Source organism: Hyla sarda, chromosome 7 (genome assembly GCF_029499605.1).
Source record: "Hyla sarda isolate aHylSar1 chromosome 7, aHylSar1.hap1, whole genome shotgun sequence".
NCBI lineage: Eukaryota > Metazoa > Chordata > Amphibia > Anura > Hylidae > Hyla > Hyla sarda.
Window position 1 is genome coordinate 1,793,675 of NC_079195.1, and position 21,396 is coordinate 1,815,070.

Genomic DNA, 21,396 nt, shown 5'->3' on the forward strand with positions numbered 1-21,396 from the left:
CCTCTATATACCCCCCCTCTATATACCCCCCATATCATATACCCCCCTCTATATACCCCCCTCTATATACCCCCCATATCATATACACCTATATATACCCCCCTCTATATACCCTCCATATCATATACACCTATATATACCCCCCTATATATACCCCCCATATCATATACACCTATATATACCCCCCTCTATATACCCTCCATATCATATACACCTATATATACCCCCCTATATATACCCCCCATATCATATACACCTATATATACCCCCCTCTATATACCCTCCATATCATATCCCCCTCTATATACCCCCCCTCTATATACCCCCCATATCATATACACCTATATATACCCCCCTCTATATACCCTCCATATCATATCCCCCTCTATATACCCCCCCTCTATATACCCCCCATATCATATCCCCCTCTATATACCCCCCTCTATATACCCCCCATATCATATACACCTATATATACCCCCCTCTATATACCCCCCATATCATATACACCTATATATACCCCCCTCTATATACCCTCCATATCATATACACCTATATATACCACCCTCTATATACCCCCCATATCATATACACCTATATATACCCCCCATATCATATACACCTATATATACCCCCCTCTATATACCCTCCATATCATATACACCTATATATACCCCCCTCTATATACCCTCCATATCATATACACCTATATATACCCCCCCCCTCTATATACCCTCCATATCATATACACCTATATACCCTCCCTATGAGCGCCCCCACATGACCTGCCTACCTGCACCGCCATATATATACCCCCCTCTATATACCCCCACATATCATATACACCTATATATATACCCCCTCTATATACCCTCCATATCATATACACCCCTCTATATACCCTCCATATCATATACACCTATATATACCCCCCTCTATATACCCTCCATATCATATACACCTATATATACCCCCCTCTATATACCCTCCATATCATATACACCTATATACCCCCCCCTATATACCCCCCATATCATATAGACCTATATACACCCCCCTCTATATACCCTCCATATCATATACACCTATATATACCCCCTCTATATACCCTCCATATCATATACACCTATATATACCCCCCTCTATATACCCTCCATATCATATACACATATATACCCCCCTCTATATACCCCCCATATCATATACACCTATATATACCCCCCTCTATATACCCTCCATATCATATACACCTATATATACCCCCCTCTATATACCCTCCATATCATATACACCTATATATACCCCCCCTATATACCCCCACATATCATATACACCTATATATACCCCCTCTATATACCCTCCATATCATATACACCTATATATACCCCCTCTATATACCCCCACATCGTATACACCCCCCTCTATATACCCTCCATATCATAAACACATATATATACCCCCTCTATATACCCCCTACATCGTATACACCCCCTCAATATACCCTCCATATCATATACACCTATATATACCCCCTCTATATACCCTCCATATCATATACACCTATATATACCCCCCTCTATATACCCCCACATATCATATACACCTATATATACCCCCCTCTATATACCCTCCATATCATATACACCTATATATACCCCCCTCTATATACCCTCCATATCATATACACCTATATATACCCCCCTCTATATGCCCTCCATATCATATACACCTATATATACCCCCCTCTATATACCCTCCATATCATATACACCTATATATACCCCCCCTATATACCCCCACATATCATATACACCTATATATACCCCCCTCTATATACCCTCCATATCATATACACCTATATATACCCCCTCTATATACCCTCCATATCATATACACCTATATATACCCCCCTCTATATACCCTCCATATCATATACATCTATATACCCTCCATATCATATACACCTATATATACCCCCCCTCTATATACCCTCCATATCATATACACCTATATATATCCCCCTCTATATACCCCCCACATCGTATACACCCCCCTCTATATACCCCCTACATCGTATACACCCCCTCAATATACCCTCCATATCATATACACCCCCCTCTATATACCCTCCATATCATATACACCTATATATACCCCCCTCTATATACCCTCCATATCATATACACCTATATATACCCCCCTCTATATACCCTCCATATCATATACACCTACATATACCCCCCTCTATATACCCTCCATATCATATACACCTATATATACCCCCCTCTATATACCCTCCGTATCATATACACCCCCCTCTATATACCCTCCATATCATATACACCCCCCTCTATATACCCTCCATATCATATACACCCCCCTCTATATACCCTCCATATCATATATACCCCCTCTATATACCCCCACATCGTATACACCCCCTCAATATACCCTCCATATCATATACACCTATATATACCCCCTCTATATACCCTCCATATCATATACACCTATATACCCACCTCTATATACCCTCCATATCATATACATCCCCCCTCTATATACCCTCCATATCATATATACCCCTCTATATACCCCCCACATCGTATACCCCCCTCAATATACCCTCCATATCATATACACCTATATATACCCCCCTCTATATACCCTCCATATTATATACACCCCCCCTCTATATACCCTCCATATCATATACACCTATATATACCCCCCTCTATATACCCTCCATATCATATACACCCCCCTCTATATACCCTCCATATCATATACACCTATATATACCCCCCTCTATATACCCTCCATATCATATACACCTATATATACCCCCCTCTATATACCCTCCATATCATATACACATATATACCCCCCCTCTATATACCCCCCATATCATATACACCTATATATACCCCCTCTATATACCCTCCATATCATATACACCTATATATACCCCCCTCTATATACCCTCCATATCATATACACCTATATATACCCCCCCTATATACCCCCACATATCATATACACCTATATATACCCCCTCTATATACCCTCCATATCATATACACCTATATATACCCCCTCTATATACCCCCACATCGTATACACCCCCCTCTATATACCCTCCATATCATATACACCTATATATACCCCCTACATCGTATACACCCCCTCAATATACCCTCCATATCATATACACCTATATATACCCCCTCTATATACCCCCCATATCATATACACCTATATATACCCCCCTCTATATACCCTCCATATCATATACACCTATATATACCCCCCTCTATATACCCCCACATATCATATACACCTATATATACCCCCCTCTATATACCCTCCATATCATATACACCTATATATACCCCCCTCTATATACCCTCCATATCATATACACCTATATATACCCCCCTCTATATACCCTCCATATCATATACACCTATATACCCCCCCTATATACCCCCACATATCATATACACCTATATATACCCCCCTCTATATACCCTCCATATCATATACACCTATATATACCCCCTCTATATACCCTCCATATCATATACACCTATATATACCCCCCTCAATATACCCTCCATATCATATACACCTATATATACCCCCCACATCGTAGACACCCCCCTCTATATACCCCCACATCGTATACACCCCCTCTATATACCCTCCATATCATATACACTTATATATACCCCCCTCTATATACCCCCATATCATATACACCTCTATATACCCTCCATATCATATAAACCTATATCTACCCCCCTCTATATACCCCCATATCATATACACCTATATATACCCCCTATATACCCTCCATATCATATACACCTATATATACCCCCTCTATATACACCTATATATACCCCCTCTATATACCCTCCATATCATATACACCTATATATACCCCCTCTATATACCCCCATATCATATACACCTATATATACCCCCTCTATATACCCTCCACATCATATACACCTATATATACCCCCTCTATATACCCTCCATATCATATACACCTATATACCCCCATATCATATACACCCCCCTCAATATACCCTCCATATCATATACACCTATATATACCCCCCTCTATATACCCTCCATATCATATAAACCTATATATACCCCCTCTATATACCTCCATATCATATACACCTATATATACCCCCTCTATATACCCTCCATATCATATACACCTATATATACCCCCTCTATATACCCTCCATATCATATACACCTATATATACCCCCTCTATATACCCCCCATATCATATACACCTATATATACCCCCTCTATATACCCCCCATATCATATCCCCCTCTATATACCCCCCTCTATATACCCCCCATATCATATACCCCCTCTATATACCCCCCTCTATATACCCCCAATATCATACACCTATATATACCCCCCTCTATATACCCTCCATATCATATACACCTATATATACCCCCTATATATACCCCATATCATATACACCTATATATACCCCCTATATATACCCCCCATATCATATACACCTATATATACCCCCCTCTATATACCCTCCATATCATATACACCTATATATACCCCCCTCTATATACCCCCCATATCATATACACCTATATATACCCCCCTCTATATACCCTCCATATCATATCCCCCTCTATATACCCCCCCCCTCTATATACCCCCCATATCATATACCCCCCTCTATATACCCCCCATATCATATACACCTATATATACCCCCCTCTATATACCCTCCATATCATATCCCCCTCTATATACCCCCCTCTATATACCCCCCATATCATATACACCTATATATACCCCCCTCTATATACCCTCCATATCATATACACCTATATATACCCCCCTCTATATACCCCCCATATCATATACACCTATATATACCCCCCTCTATATACCCTCCATATCATATCCCCCTCTATATACCCCCCCTCTATATACCCCCCATATCATATCCCCCTCTATATACCCCCCTCTATATACCCCCCATATCATATACACCTATATATACCCCCCTCTATATACCCCCCATATCATATACACCTATATATACCCCCCCTCTATATACCCTCCATATCATATACACCTATATATACCCCCCTCTATATACCCTCCATATCATATACACCTATATATACCCCCCCTATATACCCCCACATATCATATACACCTATATATACCCCCTCTATATACCCTCCATATCATATACACCTATATATACCCCCTCTATATACCCCCACATCGTATACACCCCCCTCTATATACCCTCCATATCATATACACCTATATATACCCCCTCTATATACCCCCTACATCGTATACACCCCCTCAATATACCCTCCATATCATATACACCTATATATACCCCCTCTATATACCCTCCATATCATATACACCTATATATACCCCCCTCTATATACCCCCACATATCATATACACCTATATATACCCCCCTCTGTATACCCTCCATATCATATACACCTATATATACCCCCCTCTATATACCCTCCATATCATATACACCTATATATACCCCCCTCTATATACCCTCCATATCATATACACCTATATATACCCCCCCCTATATACCCCCACATATCATATACACCTATATATACCCCCCTCTATATACCCTCCATATCATATACACCTATATATACCCCCTCTATATACCCTCCATATCATATACACCTATATGCCCTCCATATCATATACACCTATATATACCCCCCCCTCTATATACCCTCCATATCATATACACCTATATATATCCCCCTCTATATACCCCCCACATCGTATACACCCCCCTCTATATACCCCCTACATCGTATACACCCCCTCAATATACCCTCCATATCATATACACCCCCCTCTATATACCCTCCATATCATATACACCTATATATACCCCCCTCTATATACCCTCCATATCATATACACCTATATATACCCCCTCTATATACCCCCTACATCGTATACACACCCTCAATATACCCTCCATATCATATACACCTATATATACCCCCTCTATATACCCTCCATATCATATACACCTATATATACCCCCCTCTATATACCCCCACATATCATATACACCTATATATACCCCCCTCTATATACCCTCCATATCATATACACCTATATATACCCCCACATATCATATACACCTATATATACCCCCCTCTATATACCCTCCATATCATATACACCTATATATACCCCCCTCTATATACCCTCCACATCATATACATCTATATACCCTCCATATCATATACACCTATATATACCCCCCCTCTATATACCCTCCATATCATATACACCTATATATATCCCCCTCTATATACCCCCCACATCGTATACACCCCCTCAATATACCCTCCATATCATATACACCCCCCTCTATATACCCTCCATATCATATACACCTATATATACCCCCCTCTATATACCCTCCATATCATATACACCTATATATACCCCCCTCTATATACCCTCCATATCATATACACCTACATATACCCCCCTCTATATACCCTCCATATCATATACACCTACATATACCCCCCTCTATATACCCTCCGTATCATATACACCCCCCTCTATATACCCTCCATATCATATACACCCCCCTCTATATACCCTCCATATCATATACACCCCCCTCTATATACCCTCCATATCATATATACCCCCACATCGTATACACCCCCTCAATATACCCTCCATATCATATACACCTATATATACCCCCTCTATATACCCTCCATATCATATACACCTATATATACCCACCTCTATATACCCTCCATATCATATACATCCCCCCTCTATATACCCTCCATATCATATATACCCCCTCTATATACCCCCACATCGTATACACCCCCTCAATATACCCTCCATATCATATACACCTATATATACCCCCCTCTATATACCCCCCATATCATATACACCTATATATACCCCCTCTATATACCCCCCATATCATATACACCTATATATACCCCCCTCTATATACCCTCCATATCATATACACCTATATATACCCCCCTCTATATACCCTCCATATCATATACACCCCCCTCTATATACCCTCCATATCATATACACCTATATATACCCCCCTCTATATACCCTCCATATCATATACACCTATATATACCCCCCTCAATATACCCTCCATATCATATACACCTATATATACCCCCCTCTATATACCCCCACATCGTATACACCCCCTCTATATACCCTCCATATCATATACACTTATATATACCCCCCTCTATATACCCCCATATCATATACACCTATATATACCCCCTCTATATACCCTCCATATCATATAAACCTATATATACCCCCCTCTATATACCCCCATATCATATACACCTATATATACCCCCCTATATACCCTCCATATCATATACACCTATATATACCCCCTCTATATACACCTATATATACCCCCTCTATATACCCTCCATATCATATACACCTATATATACCCCCTCTATATACCCCCATATCATATACACCTATATATACCCCCTCTATATACCCTCCATATCATATACACCTATATATACCCCCTCTATATACCCTCCATATCATATACACCTATATACCCCCATATCATATACACCCCCCTCAATATACCCTCCATATCATATACACCTATATATACCCCCCTCTATATACCCTCCATATCATATACACCTATATATACCCCCTCTATATACCCTCCATATCATATACACACATATACCCCCCTCTTTATACCCTCCATATCATATACACCTATATATACCCCCTCTATATACCCTCCATATCATATACACCTATATATACCCCCCTCTATATACCCCCCATATCATATACACATATATACCCCCCCTCTATATACCCTCCATATCATATACACCTATATATACCCCCCTCTATATACCCTCCATATCATATACACCTATATATACCCCCTCTATATACCCTCCATATCATATACACCTATATATACCCCCTCCATAAAATATACACATACCCCCTATATAACCCATATCATATCCACCTATACACATATACCCCCATATCATATACACCTATATATACATATACCACCATATCATATACACTCATATATACATATATACCCCCATATCATATACACCTATATATACCCCCATATCATATACACCTATATATACATATATACCCCATATCATATACATCTATATATACATATATACCCCCATATCATACACACCTATGTACATATATACCCCATATCATATACACCTATATACATATATACCCCCATATCATATACACCTATATACACATATACCCCCATATCATAAACACCTATATATATATATATATATATATACATATACCCCCATATCATATACACCTATATATACATATACCCCCATATCATATACACCTATATATACATATATCCCCATATCATATACACCTATATATACATATACCCCCATATCATATACACCTATATATACATATATACCCCCATATCATATACACCTATATATACGTATACCCCATATCATATACACCTATATATACGTATACCCCCATATCATATACACACACATATATATATATATATATATATATATATATATATACACATATATACCCCCATATCATATACACCTATATATACATATACCCCCATAACATATATACCCCATATCATATATACATATATACCCCCATATCATCTACACCTATATATACTAGGGGTGTGAATCGCCAAGAATTTGGCGATTCGATTCGAATCGCGATGCCAGTGTGGCGATTCGATATATCCCGATATATCGCGATACCGTCTAGGTGACGATACATCGCGATATATCCCGATACATCGCCCACCTGGGAGCATTCATAGATCCCAATAGACGCCGCTGTCAGCTTTGACAGCGGCGATCTAGTACTCCGGCGCGCACTTTTCTCATGTTATCCCGTCCGGGCTGCAAAATAAAATAAAACGCACTTTATCTTACCTGCCAACGAGCCCGCGGAGCTCCGGTACAGTCCGGTACAGGTGTTGGGTCCCCGGGCTGTATTCTTCTTACTTCCTGTTAGTCCGGCACGTCACATGGAGCTTCAGCCTATCACCAGCGGAGGCGGGACATCGCTGCGGCTGGTGATAGGCTGAAGCTCCATGTGACGTGCCGGACTAACAGGAAGTAAGAAGAATACAGCCCGGGGACCGAACACCTGTACCGGACTGTACCGGAGCTCCGCGGGCTCGTTGGCAGGTAAGATAAAGTGCGTTTTATTTTGCAGCCTGGATAGGATAAAATGAGAAAAGTGCGCCCCGGATACTCCTTTAATAGCCAGCCGCGGCGATTGCTGCATGCTGGCTATTAGCGGCGGCCCCCGGTTACTGAAATCAGCCGGGGGTCGCATAGTACGGAGTGGGCACGAGTCGGAGCCCGCTCCATAGCCGTGTCAGATCCGGCCTGCCCGGCTCCACTAATGTGGAACTTTTATCTCCTGATGCCCGGGACATGACATGCTGTTCCGGGCGTCCGCAGATATAAATTCCACATCCCTAAAAGAATCGATTCAAAAATATTTTGAATCGATTCTGTATCGGCAAATGAAAAAATCGCGATTATCGCGAGAATCGATTTTTTTTCTTACATCCCTAATATATACATATACCCCCATAACATATATACCCCATATCATATATACATATATACCCCCATATCATCTACACCTATATATACATATACCCCTATATCATATACACCTATATATACATATACCCCCATATCATATACACCTATATATACATATACCCCCATATCATATACACCTATATATACATATACCACCATATCATATACACCTATATACACATATACCCCCATGTCATATACACCTATATACACATATACCCCCATGTCATATACACCTATATACACACATACACCTATATATACATATACCCCCATATAATATACACCTATACCCCATATTATATACACCTATATAAACATATACCCCATATCATATACACCTATATATACATATATACCCCATATCATATACACCTATATATACATATACCCCCATATCATATATACCCCATATCATATACACCTATATATACCCCCATATCATATACACCTATATATACATATACCCCCATATCATATATACCCCATATCATATACACCTATATATATCCCCATATCATATACACCTATATATACATATAAACCCCATATCTTATACACCTATATATATATATACATATACACCTATATATACATATATACCCCATATCATATACACCTATATATACACATATACCCCCATATCATATATATATATATATATATATATATAGATGCAAATAAAAAAATGTTGCAGTATCCTGTAATAACCTTCAATAATGTCAACAACAGTTAGATTTTATTTCCATCATTTACACTTTCAAAATAACAGAAAACAAAAAAATGGCGTCTGCAAAAGTTTGTGCCCCCTGCAGAGTTAATATCTTGTACTGCCCCCTTTACAAAGCTGAGACCTGCCAGTGTCATGGATTGTTCTCAATCATCATCTGGGAAGACCAGGTGGTGTCAATCTCAAAGGTTTTAAATGCCCAGACTCATCTGACCTTGCCCCAACAATCAGCACCACGGGTTCTTCTAAGCAGTTGTCTAGAAATCTGAAACTGAAAATAGTTGACGCTTACAAAGCTGAAGAAGGCTATAAGAAGATAGCAAAACGTTTTCAGATGTCAATATCTTCTGTTCGGAATGTAATTAAGAAATGGCAGTCATCAGGAACAGTGGAAGTTAAAGCAAGATCTGGAAGACCAAGAAAAATATCAGACAGAACAGCTCCCAGGATTGTGAGAAAAACAATTCAAACGTTTGACTGCACAATCCCTCCAGAAAGATCTGGCAGACACTGGAGTTGTGGTACACTATTCCACTATAAAGAGATACTTGTACAAATATGGTCTTCATGGAAGAGTCATCAGAAGAAAACCTCTTCTACGTCCTCACCACAAAAATCAGCGTTTGAACTTTGCAAATGAACATATAGACAAGCCTGATGCATTTTGGAAAAAAGTTCTGTGGACCGATGAGGTTAACCCCTTAAGGACGCAGGTTTTTTCAGTTTTTGCACTTTTGTTTTTTCCTCCTTACCTTTTAAAAATCATAACCCTTTCAACTTTCTACCTAAAAATCCATATTATGGCTTATTTTTTGCGTCACCAATTCTACTTTGCAGTGAAATCAGTCATTTTACCCATAAATTCACGGCAAAACGGAAAAAAAAATAATTGTGCGACAAAATCGAAGGAAAAACGCCATTGTGTAATTTTGGGGGCTTCCGTTTCTACACAGTAAATTTTTTAGTAAAAATGACCCCTTCTCTTTATTCTGTAGGTCCATACGGTTAAAATGATCCCCGACTTATATAGGTGATTTTGTGGCACTTCTGGAAAAAATCATAACTACATGCAGGAAAATGTATACGTTTAAAATTGTCATCTTCTGATCCCTATAACTTTTTTATTTTTCCGTGTATGGGGCGGTATGAGGGCTCATTTTTTGCGCCGTGATCTGAAGTTTTTGGCGTTACCATTTTTGTTTTGATCGGACTTTTTCATCGCTTTTTATAAATTTTTTAATGGTATAAAAAGTGACCAAAAATACGCTTTTTTGGACTTTGGAATTTTTTTTTTACGTGTACGCCATTGACCGTGCGGTTTAATTAACGATATATTTTTATAGTTCGGACATTTATACACGCGGCGATACCACATATGTTTATTTTTATTTACACAGTTTTATTTTTTTTTTTATGGGAAAAGGGGGGTAATTCAAACTTTTATTAGGGAAGGGGTTAAATGATCCTTAACACTTTTTTTAAAACTTTTTTTTTGCAGTGTTATAGCTCCCATAGGGACCTATAACACTGCACACACTGATCATTGTTATCCCATAGGGACCTATAACACTGCACACACTGATCTCTTATACTGATCATTATTATCCCATAGGGACCTATAACACTGCACACACTGATCTCTTATACTGATCATTGTTATCCCATAGGAGACTATAACACTGCACACACTGATCTCTTATACTGATCATTATTATCCCATAGGGACCTATAACACTGCACACACTGATCATTGTTATCCCATAGGGACCTATAACACTGCACACACTGATCTCTTATACTGATCATTATTATCCCATAGGGACCTATAACACTGCACACACTGATCTCTTATACTGATCATTATTATCCCATAGGGACCTATAACACTGCACACACTGATCTCTTATACTGATCATTATTATCCCATAGGGACCTATAACACTGCACACACTGATCTCTTATATTGATCATTGTTATCCCATAGGGACCTATAACACTGCACACACAGATCTCTTATACTGATCATTGTTATCCCATAGGGACCTATAACACTGCACACACTGATCTCTTATACTGATCATTGTTATCCCATAGGGACCTATAACACTGCACACACTGATCTCTTATACTGATCATTGTTATCCCATAGGGACCTATAACACTGCACACACTGATCTCTTATACTGATCATTGTTATCCCATAGGGACCTATAACACTGCACACACTGATCTCTTATACTGATCACTGACATGTATTAACACGCCTGTGATCAGTGTTATCGGCGCTTGACTGCTCCTGCCTAGAGCAGTCATTCCTCGATCGGACACCGAGGAGGCAGGTAAGGGCCCTCCCGGTGTCCTGTAAGCTGTTCGGGACGCCGCAATTTCACCATGGCAGTCCCGAACAGCCCGACTGAGCAGCCGGGTTACTTTCACTTCAGACCCGGCGGTCAGCTTTGATCGTCGCGTCTGAAGGGTTAATACAGGGCATCATAGCGATCGGTGATGTCCTGATTTAGCCGCGGGTCCCGGCCTTTGATAGCTGCCGGGACCGACCCGATATGACGTGGGGACACCGCGTGACCCCGCGGCATATCGCGGGAGCTGGCGGAGGATGTAAATATACGTCCTTCGTTGTTAAGGGGTTAAAATGTAACTTTTTGGCCGGAATGAGCAAAGTTACGTTTGGAGAAGAAGGGGAACAGAATTTAATGAAAAGAACCTCTGTCCAACTGTTAAGCATGGGGGTGGATCAATCATGCTTTGGGGTTGTATTGCAGCCAGTGGCACAGGGAACATCTCACGAGTAGAAGGAAAAATGGATTCTATAAAATTTCAGCAAATTTTGGATGCTATCTTGATGCCATCTGTGAAAAAGCTGAAGTTAAAGAGAGGATGGCTTCTACAAATGGATAATGATCCTAAACACACCTCGAAATCCACGGGGGATTACATCAAGAGGCGTAAACTGAAGGTTTTACCATGGCCTTCACAATCTCCTGACCTCAACATAATTGGAAATCTATGGATAGACCTTAAAAGAGCAGTGCGTGACAGACAGCCCAGAAATCTCAAAGAACTGGAAGACTTTTGTAAGGAAGAATTGGCAAAGATACCTCAAACAAGAACTGAAAGACTCTTGGCTGCTAAAAAAAGCGTTTACAAGCTGTGATACTTGCCAAAGGGGGCAGTACAAGATATTAACTCTGCAGGGGGCACAAACTTCTGCAGACGCCATTTTTTTGTTTTCTGTTATTTTGAAAGTGTAAATGATGGAAATAAAATGTAACTTTTGGTGACATATTATAAGAATGTCTCATCTGTAATTTGATGCCTTTTGGAGATTTTTCCGTCTTTCCTTGGCTTCTTTATGCACATTAATACAAATATTTACCTGTTGCCCAAACTTTTCATCCCCACTGTACACCCCATAACATATCATATACAGCTCTGTATGCACCCCCCATATCATCTACAGCTCTGTATGCACCCCCCATATCATATACAGCTCTGTATGCACCCCCCATATCATATACAGCTCTGTATGCACCCCCCATATCATATACAGCTCTGTATGCACCCCCCATAACATATACAGCTCTGTATGCACCCCATATCATATACAGCTCTGTATGCACCCCCATATCATATACAGCTCTGTATGCACCCCCTATATCATATACAGCTCTGTATACACCCCCATATTATATACAACTCTGTTTCTCTATCGGCTCCATTGGGGGACACAGACCGTGGGTGTATGCTGCTGTCTCTAGGAGGTGTGACACTATGGTAATAAAAAAGTCAGCTCCTCCCAGCAGGATATACCCGCCTTCAGGCTCTGAGCTAGTCAGTTTAAGCTTAGTGTCTGAAGGAGGTGGACTGGTCTTGGTTGCCCAGACCAGGTCTTCTGTTTTTTGTTTTCCTAGTATAGGGACGTGTTAGTTTTTTATTCCTTTTTCTTTCTGTTTTCAAGTGGGGACTCAGGGACTGCAGTTCATTGTTTCCCCATTGCGAGTAAGGGGGCACAGACATTGCGTATATGCGCTGTAAACCCCCTCTCGCCAACGGTCAGCGCCGTGGGTGCGATTTTCTGTGTGTAGGGATCAGTTACTACGTGCCCTGCTTCAGGCACACCCCTCCCTCCCTATTGGCTGGCCTTTTCAGTCTAGCTGGCTGCACGGAACAAGTTCTCCTCACTGCAGCTGACAGGGGACACAGATCTGGGTGAGAAAGTGCCTGTCTTCTCTTTTTTTACCCCATTATGTCCGTACCCAGGGCTGTTCATCCCTCTAAACAGAAACCTGGGAATTTAGTGACTTACTATACCTGTAAGCACTGTAATAACAAGATGCCTGGCTCCGCTGAGCCCACTTGCTCTGCCTGCTCCTCTGCTCCCCCAGACCCCCTGGTGCCCCCTAATGCCCCTTCAGTCCCGGTGGGTTCAGCCGCTCCTCCAACCTGGGTTTCTTCCCTGACCCAGTATATGGCTGACTTGACCCAGGTCTCCCATTCGGTGGCTGAGGCCTCCCGCAAAATGGTGTTTGCTTTGAAGGGGTCATCCCGGCGCAGGACCTCTGAGAGGGCCCGCTCGTCGTCTCCTCATACTTCACGCTCTCACAAGCGTGCTAGGGGTGCCTCGTCTGACTCTTCCATTGAGTCTTCGGCTAGACGTGGGCGTTCCCCTCGCGGGTCTCGCCCCCCCCATCATCTGGGCACAAACGTCGCTCCTCCAGAGGACGTTCTTGGAGTCGCCGCTCTGCCACGCCAGAGCCGCGTATCCGGTCTGGATCACCCCCCTCCAGGACTGCCTCTACTCATTCACATTCCCCTGGTGAACTAGTGGACGAGGCTTCCGAGCCAGCATCTGACCCAGAGGACCACTCGGACTCAATTGCTATGGTGAACTCATTGGTGACAGCCATAAGAGACACCTTTCACTTGGAGGACCCAGGATCTTCAGATGTCAATCCAGGAGTATCCTTTCATCGTGCTAAGCCAGCACCTCAAAGGTTCAGCTCTCACGCTGACTTAGACGACATTCTGGAATCCGCATGGAAACATCCAGAAAAGAGATTCCTGGGAGTCAAGACAATTCAAGAACGTTATCCATTTGACAAGGACTTTGTTGCTAAGGTGGCTTCCCCTCCCTCTGTGGACCCACCAATCTCCCGGATCTCAAAGGCGACTACGCTGCCTCTGGCAGATGCCGCTGCCTTCAAGGATCCCACGGACAAAAAGGTAGAATCTTTAGCGAAGTTCGCTACTGAAGCAGCTGGCTCTTCTCTTCTTCCCATCTTCGCCTCGACATGGGTGTCCAAGGCCCTGTCGGAGTGGTGTCAACAGCTCCATCAGGATATTTTAGTGGGATCCCCCCAGAGGATCTATCTGCTCTGGCTCTCCGTTGCGCTAAGGCTGGGGACTTTCTGTGCGCAGCTTCCATTCAGGCAGCCCGTTGTTCTGCCTTTGCTGTGGGTCACCTAGCAGCCCTCTGCGGCTCTATGTGGCTTAAAGCCTGGAATGCAGATGCCGCATCCAAAAGGTCTCTCACTGAGCTTCCCTTTACGGGTGGCCGTCTTTTTGGCAAACGCCTTGATGAGATTATCTCCGAGGCAATGGGAGGTAAGAGTTCCTTGTTACCTCAAAATAAGGCTCGCCCTACTTCCCAAAGGAAGTCTTTTTCCTTTCGGACCTCTGGCTCCAACAAAGGGTCCGCATAGGCGCACTCGAGGGACAAGAAGGCTCCCTCGTTCCGGGCACGCCTGTCTTGGAAGTCGGACTCCAAGCGCTCTGGCTGTTTTGCGCCCAAATCTGGCAACTGCAAACCCACTTCTGCATGAAGTAAAGCCTCCACCCGCATTTTATTTGCGGGTGGGAGGTCGTCTTTTGTTTTTCCGAGACATCTGGACCTCACACATTCAGGACTCTTCGGTCAGGGACGTGGTGTCCAATGGTTACCGAATCGAATTTGCCTCCCTCCCGAGGGATCGCTTTTTTTTCGATCCCGGGCCCCGCGGGCTCCTCCCCTGGCGAAGCAATTTCATGCGGTCCCCCTAGAGGAACGTTTTCGGGGTTTCTATTCAAATCTCTTTGTGGTCCCCAAGAAGGACTGTTCTGTACGACCAATCCTAGACCTCAAGCGTCTCAACCGTCATCTTCTCATCCGCCACTTCCGGATGGAATCTCTCCGCTCGGTAGTGGCGGCCCTGGAACAGGGGGCGTTCCTCTCCTCAGTGGACATCAAAGATGCCTACCTCCATGTGCCAATATTTCCGGGCCATCATCGGTACCTCCGCTTTGCGGTTCCGGAGGGGCACTTTCAATTTGTAGCTCTCCCCTTCGGTCTAGCCACGGCTCCTCGGGTCTTCGCGAAGGTCCTTGCGCCAGTGTTGGGCCTGTTACGGTCGAGAGGCATCTCGGTGATACCCTATCTGGACGACCTTCTCATCAAGGCTCCAACCAGAGCCCAGACTCGGTAGAATCTGGCCGTCACTCTCCACACTCTGACTCGTTTCGGCTGGCTGGTCAATCGGGACAAGTCAGTCCTCCAGCCTACCCAGTCTCTAACCTTTCTGGGGTTTCGATTCGACATGGCCTCTGCCCGAATTTATCAGTTAGACAACGCCATGACCGTAGCATACATAAATCAACAGGGCGGCACCCGCAGCTCGGCAGCCATGGCCGAGGTGACCAAAATTCTTTCCTGGGCGGAGAGCCTTGGGCAAAAAGGAAGGATCTGGCCGGAAAACAACCTTGTCCTGATGGATCACCAGAAACGGAAAACGGCAGGAAAGAGCTGCCAATTCAGACATCCTCCGGATGGAGGTGATAGCCACAAAAAATGCCACTTTCCAAGAAAGGAGGCGGAGAGACATCTCTCTAAGGGGCTCAAAGGGTGCACCCTGGAGGGCACTCAGAACCAAATTTAAGTCCCAAGGTGGAGAAGGATACCGATAAGGAGGAACAGCGTGCACCCCTCCTTGCAGGAAAGTCCGGACATGAGAATTAGAAGCGAGGGGCCGCTGGAAAAGAACAGCAAAGGCCGAAACCTGACCTTTAAGGGAACTGAGAGACAACCCCAGTTCCAGCCCCGACTGTAAAAAGTAAAGAAGACGGGGAACTGAGAAGGTCACTGGGGAGAAGTCCTGAGCTTCACACCAACGAAAACAAGACCGCCAAGTACGGTGGTAAATTCTTGCGGAGGAGGGCTTACGAGCCTTGAGCATGGTGTGAATGACTTATGAGAAGAACCCGCGGGCCCTCAAAACCGCGGTCTCAACCGCCACGCCGTCAAATGCAACAACTGTAAATTGGGGTGGCAAAGAGGACCCTGAGTGAGTAGATCCGGGCGGAGCGGAAGGCGCAGAGGAGGCCATTTCAGTCGGTCCTCTCCCGACCCCGGCGAGTGGTCTCTTCATCTGGAGGTCTTTGCGCAGCTCTGCGACCTCTGGGGCGTTCTGGACGTGGACCTCTTCGCGTCTCGGCACAATCGGAAAATTCTTCTGTTTGTGTCCAAGTCCCGGGACCCTCAGGCCTTGGCCGTGGACGCCCTTGTGATTCCTTTGACGAGGTTCTCCCTGCCTTATCTGTTCCCTCCTCTTCCTCTCATTCCTAGGGTGCTGAGGAAGCTCAGGACAGCGGTCGTTCCTGCCATTCTGGTAGCTCCAGATTGGCCCCAAAGGTCGTGGTACGCCGACGTAGTCAGGCTCCTGGACGACGCTCCTCTGCGCCTTCCGCTCCGCCCGGATCTACTCACTCAGGGTCCTCTTTGCCACCCCAATTTACAGTTGCTGCATTTGACGGCGTGGCGGTTGATACCGCGGTTTTGAGGGCCCGCGGGTTCTTCTCATAAGTCATTCACACCATGCTCAAGGCTCGTAAGCCCTCCTCCGCAAGAATTTACCACCGTACTTGGCGGTCTTATTTTCGTTGGTGTGAAGCTCAGGACTTCTCCCCAGTGACCTTCTCAGTTCCCCGTCTTCTTTACTTTTTACAGTCGGGGCTGGAACTGGGGTTGTCTCTCAGTTCCCTTAAAGGTCAGGTTTCGGCCTTTGCTGTTCTTTTCCAGCGGCCCCTCGCTTCTAATTCTCATGTCCGGACTTTCCTGCAAGGAGGGGTGCACGCTGTTCCTCCTTATCGGTATCCTTCTCCACCTTGGGACTTAAATTTGGTTCTGAGTGCCCTCCAGGGTGCACCCTTTGAGCCCCTTAGAGAGATGTCTCTCCGCCTCCTTTCTTGGAAAGTGGCATTTTTTGTGGCTATCACCTCCATCCGGAGGATGTCTGAATTGGCAGCTCTTTCCTGCCGTTTTCCGTTTCTGGTGATCCATCAGGACAAGGTCGTTTTCCGGCCAGATCCTTCCTTTTTGCCCAAGGTGGTCTCGGCCTTTCATCTCAATGAGGACATTGTTCTCCCGTCCTTATGTCCTGCTCCCTCTCATCCTATGGAGCGCTTACTACACAAGCTGGATGTAGTCCGGGCTGATCGGGCTTATCTCTCCATCACGTCCTCGTTTCGTCAGTGTGACTCCTTTTTTGTCCTTACGGAAGATCGTTGCAGGGGACAACCTGCTTCCAAGGCCACCATTTCTAGGTGGATTCGGTCCGCCATTTCGGAAGCCTATCGCTGCAAGGGGAAGATTCCTCCTTTCAGGGTTGTGGCTCCTTCCACTCGTTCTGTTGGGGCATCCTGGGCTCTCCAGAATAGAGCCTCGGCCTCTTTGCACACTTTCTCGAGGTTTTACCGGGTTCATACTTTCGCATCGGCTGATGCTAGTCTGGGTCGTAAAGTGTTGCAGGCGGCAGTGGATCGGCCGTCTGCCTGATTTCTTATCTGCTCACCCAAGTGACGGCTTTGGTACGTCCCACGGTCTATGTCCCCCAATGGAGCCGATAGAGAAAAGGAGATTTTTTAACACTTACCGTAAAATCTCTTTCTCGAAGGATCCATTGGGGGACACAGCTCCCGCCCTTTGTTTGGGTTTTTCCCGTTGGTTCTCTGTCCGAGGGTGTGTTCAGTTATATTTTTCCTTCTGGTTCTTGGACAGTTTTTGGGTTTTCCTTGACCTATTGGTCTCCTCCTATTGCTCTGGAACTTAAACTGACTAGTTCAGAGCCTGAAGGCGGGTATATCCTGCTGGGAGGAGCTGACTTTTTTTATTACCATAGTGTCACACCTCCTAGAGACAGCAGCATACACCCACGGTCTGTGTCCCCAATGGAGCCGATAGAAAAAGAGATTTTACGATAAGTGTTAAAAAATCTCCTTTTACACCCCCCATATCGCTATATACCTCTCCTCTTATATACATTATATGTGTTTCCTAACCTGTGGCTCTTTACCAGTTGCAAAACTACAACTTCAGCATAAGTTGACAGGGAAAGTCAATATAGAATATGAACCAGCTCACCGCCTGTAGATGTTGTGTGATAGGAAGGAACTTCAGATGATGAAGGAAGCACGGAATACAGGTCCAAGCCGCAAATCTATGTATGAACAGTATCCCAAAAAAGCAAAGGTGCAAAAAAAATTTAGCAAAAATTCCAGCTCCCAAAAAAACATGATAAAATCCAAAAAATGTATTAAATCATATTAAAATGATACCCAAAATAGTGGAGAGGTAAAAACAAGCAGAAACGCCAATCTGCATAATTATCTGTTGTGTCGAGATCAGAAGAACTAAAATTCACTGATTTTTTATTTGAGCCTGTTTGGTCATTATTCACATTATCACATTTTTTGAGAATAGATTTGGGTTTTTGACGATGACGATTTTTATACCAAGTGTATACAGAGTTGGTTGCATAATCGCGTAAATCGCAATTACATTAGGTTTGTTTTGATGTAGCTATATTTTCTTCAAGATCTTGTAATTTAACTTCCATATCATTTTGCAGTTTTGTTAGTTCGGAACGGCTTTTGCAGGATTCCAAACTTTCATTCATTCATTTTTTTGGGGGAATCCAACAAAAGCCGTTCCGAACTAACAAAACTGCAAAATGATATGGAAGTTAAATTACAAGATCTTGAAGAAAATATAGCTACATCAAAACAAACCTAATGTAATTGCGATTTACACGATTATGCAACCAACTCTGTATACACTTGGTATAAAAATCGTCATCGTCAAAAACCCAAATCTATTCTCAAAAAATGTGATAATGTGAATAATGACCAAACAGGCTCAAATAAAAAATCAGTGAATTTTAGTTCTTCTGATCTCGACACAACAGATAATTATGCAGATTGGCGTTTCTGCTTGTTTTTACCTCTCCACTATTTTGGGTATCATTTTAATATGATTTAATACATTTTTTTGCACCTTTGCTTTTTTGGATAAGCAGAACGTCCTGGCATGCTAGGAGTTGTAGTTCTGCCACAGGTTGGGGAACATTGTTCTGTATGGACGAACCACAGTGACCTTTCCAATCTCTCTATATGTTTAGGACGTTACTGTTGTGATGAATGTCGGGGTGTGAGCAGAACCCAAAGCACCATGTACGGTCCGTACCTCAGTCAGTGATCTATGAGAGATAGAATGAGCAGAAGATCCTGGAGGTCACCGAGAAAATCACTGAGCTTCCGACTGGAGAGGTGAGCGCTGACGGGAGACGATATATACTGACTATAGATGATATATAGAGACATCAGTAGAGGAGATCACATCACTATATAATGTCTGATCACTGACTATAGATGATATATATATAGAGACATCAGTAGAGGAGATCACATCACTATATAATGTCTGATCACTGACTATAGATGATATATATATATATATATAGATATATAGACATCAGTAGAGGAGATGACATCACTATATAATGTCTGATCACTGACTATAGATGATATATATATATATATATATATATATATATAGACATCAGTAG

General features: G+C 43.0%; 1 protein-coding gene across 2 annotated transcripts in view; it reads left to right on the forward strand.

Moving 5' to 3' along the window:
* Positions 1-21,396, forward strand: part of LOC130282612 (zinc finger protein 260-like) — a 54,595-nt gene that overhangs the window by 1,728 nt on the left and 31,471 nt on the right. For both annotated transcript variants that reach the window (XM_056531031.1, XM_056531030.1), the window contains exon 2: positions 20,950-21,097. In XM_056531031.1, coding sequence (XP_056387006.1) covers positions 21,030-21,097 — 68 coding nt within the window. In that variant the 5' untranslated portion in view covers positions 20,950-21,029. The remainder of the gene's footprint in view (positions 1-20,949; positions 21,098-21,396) is intronic.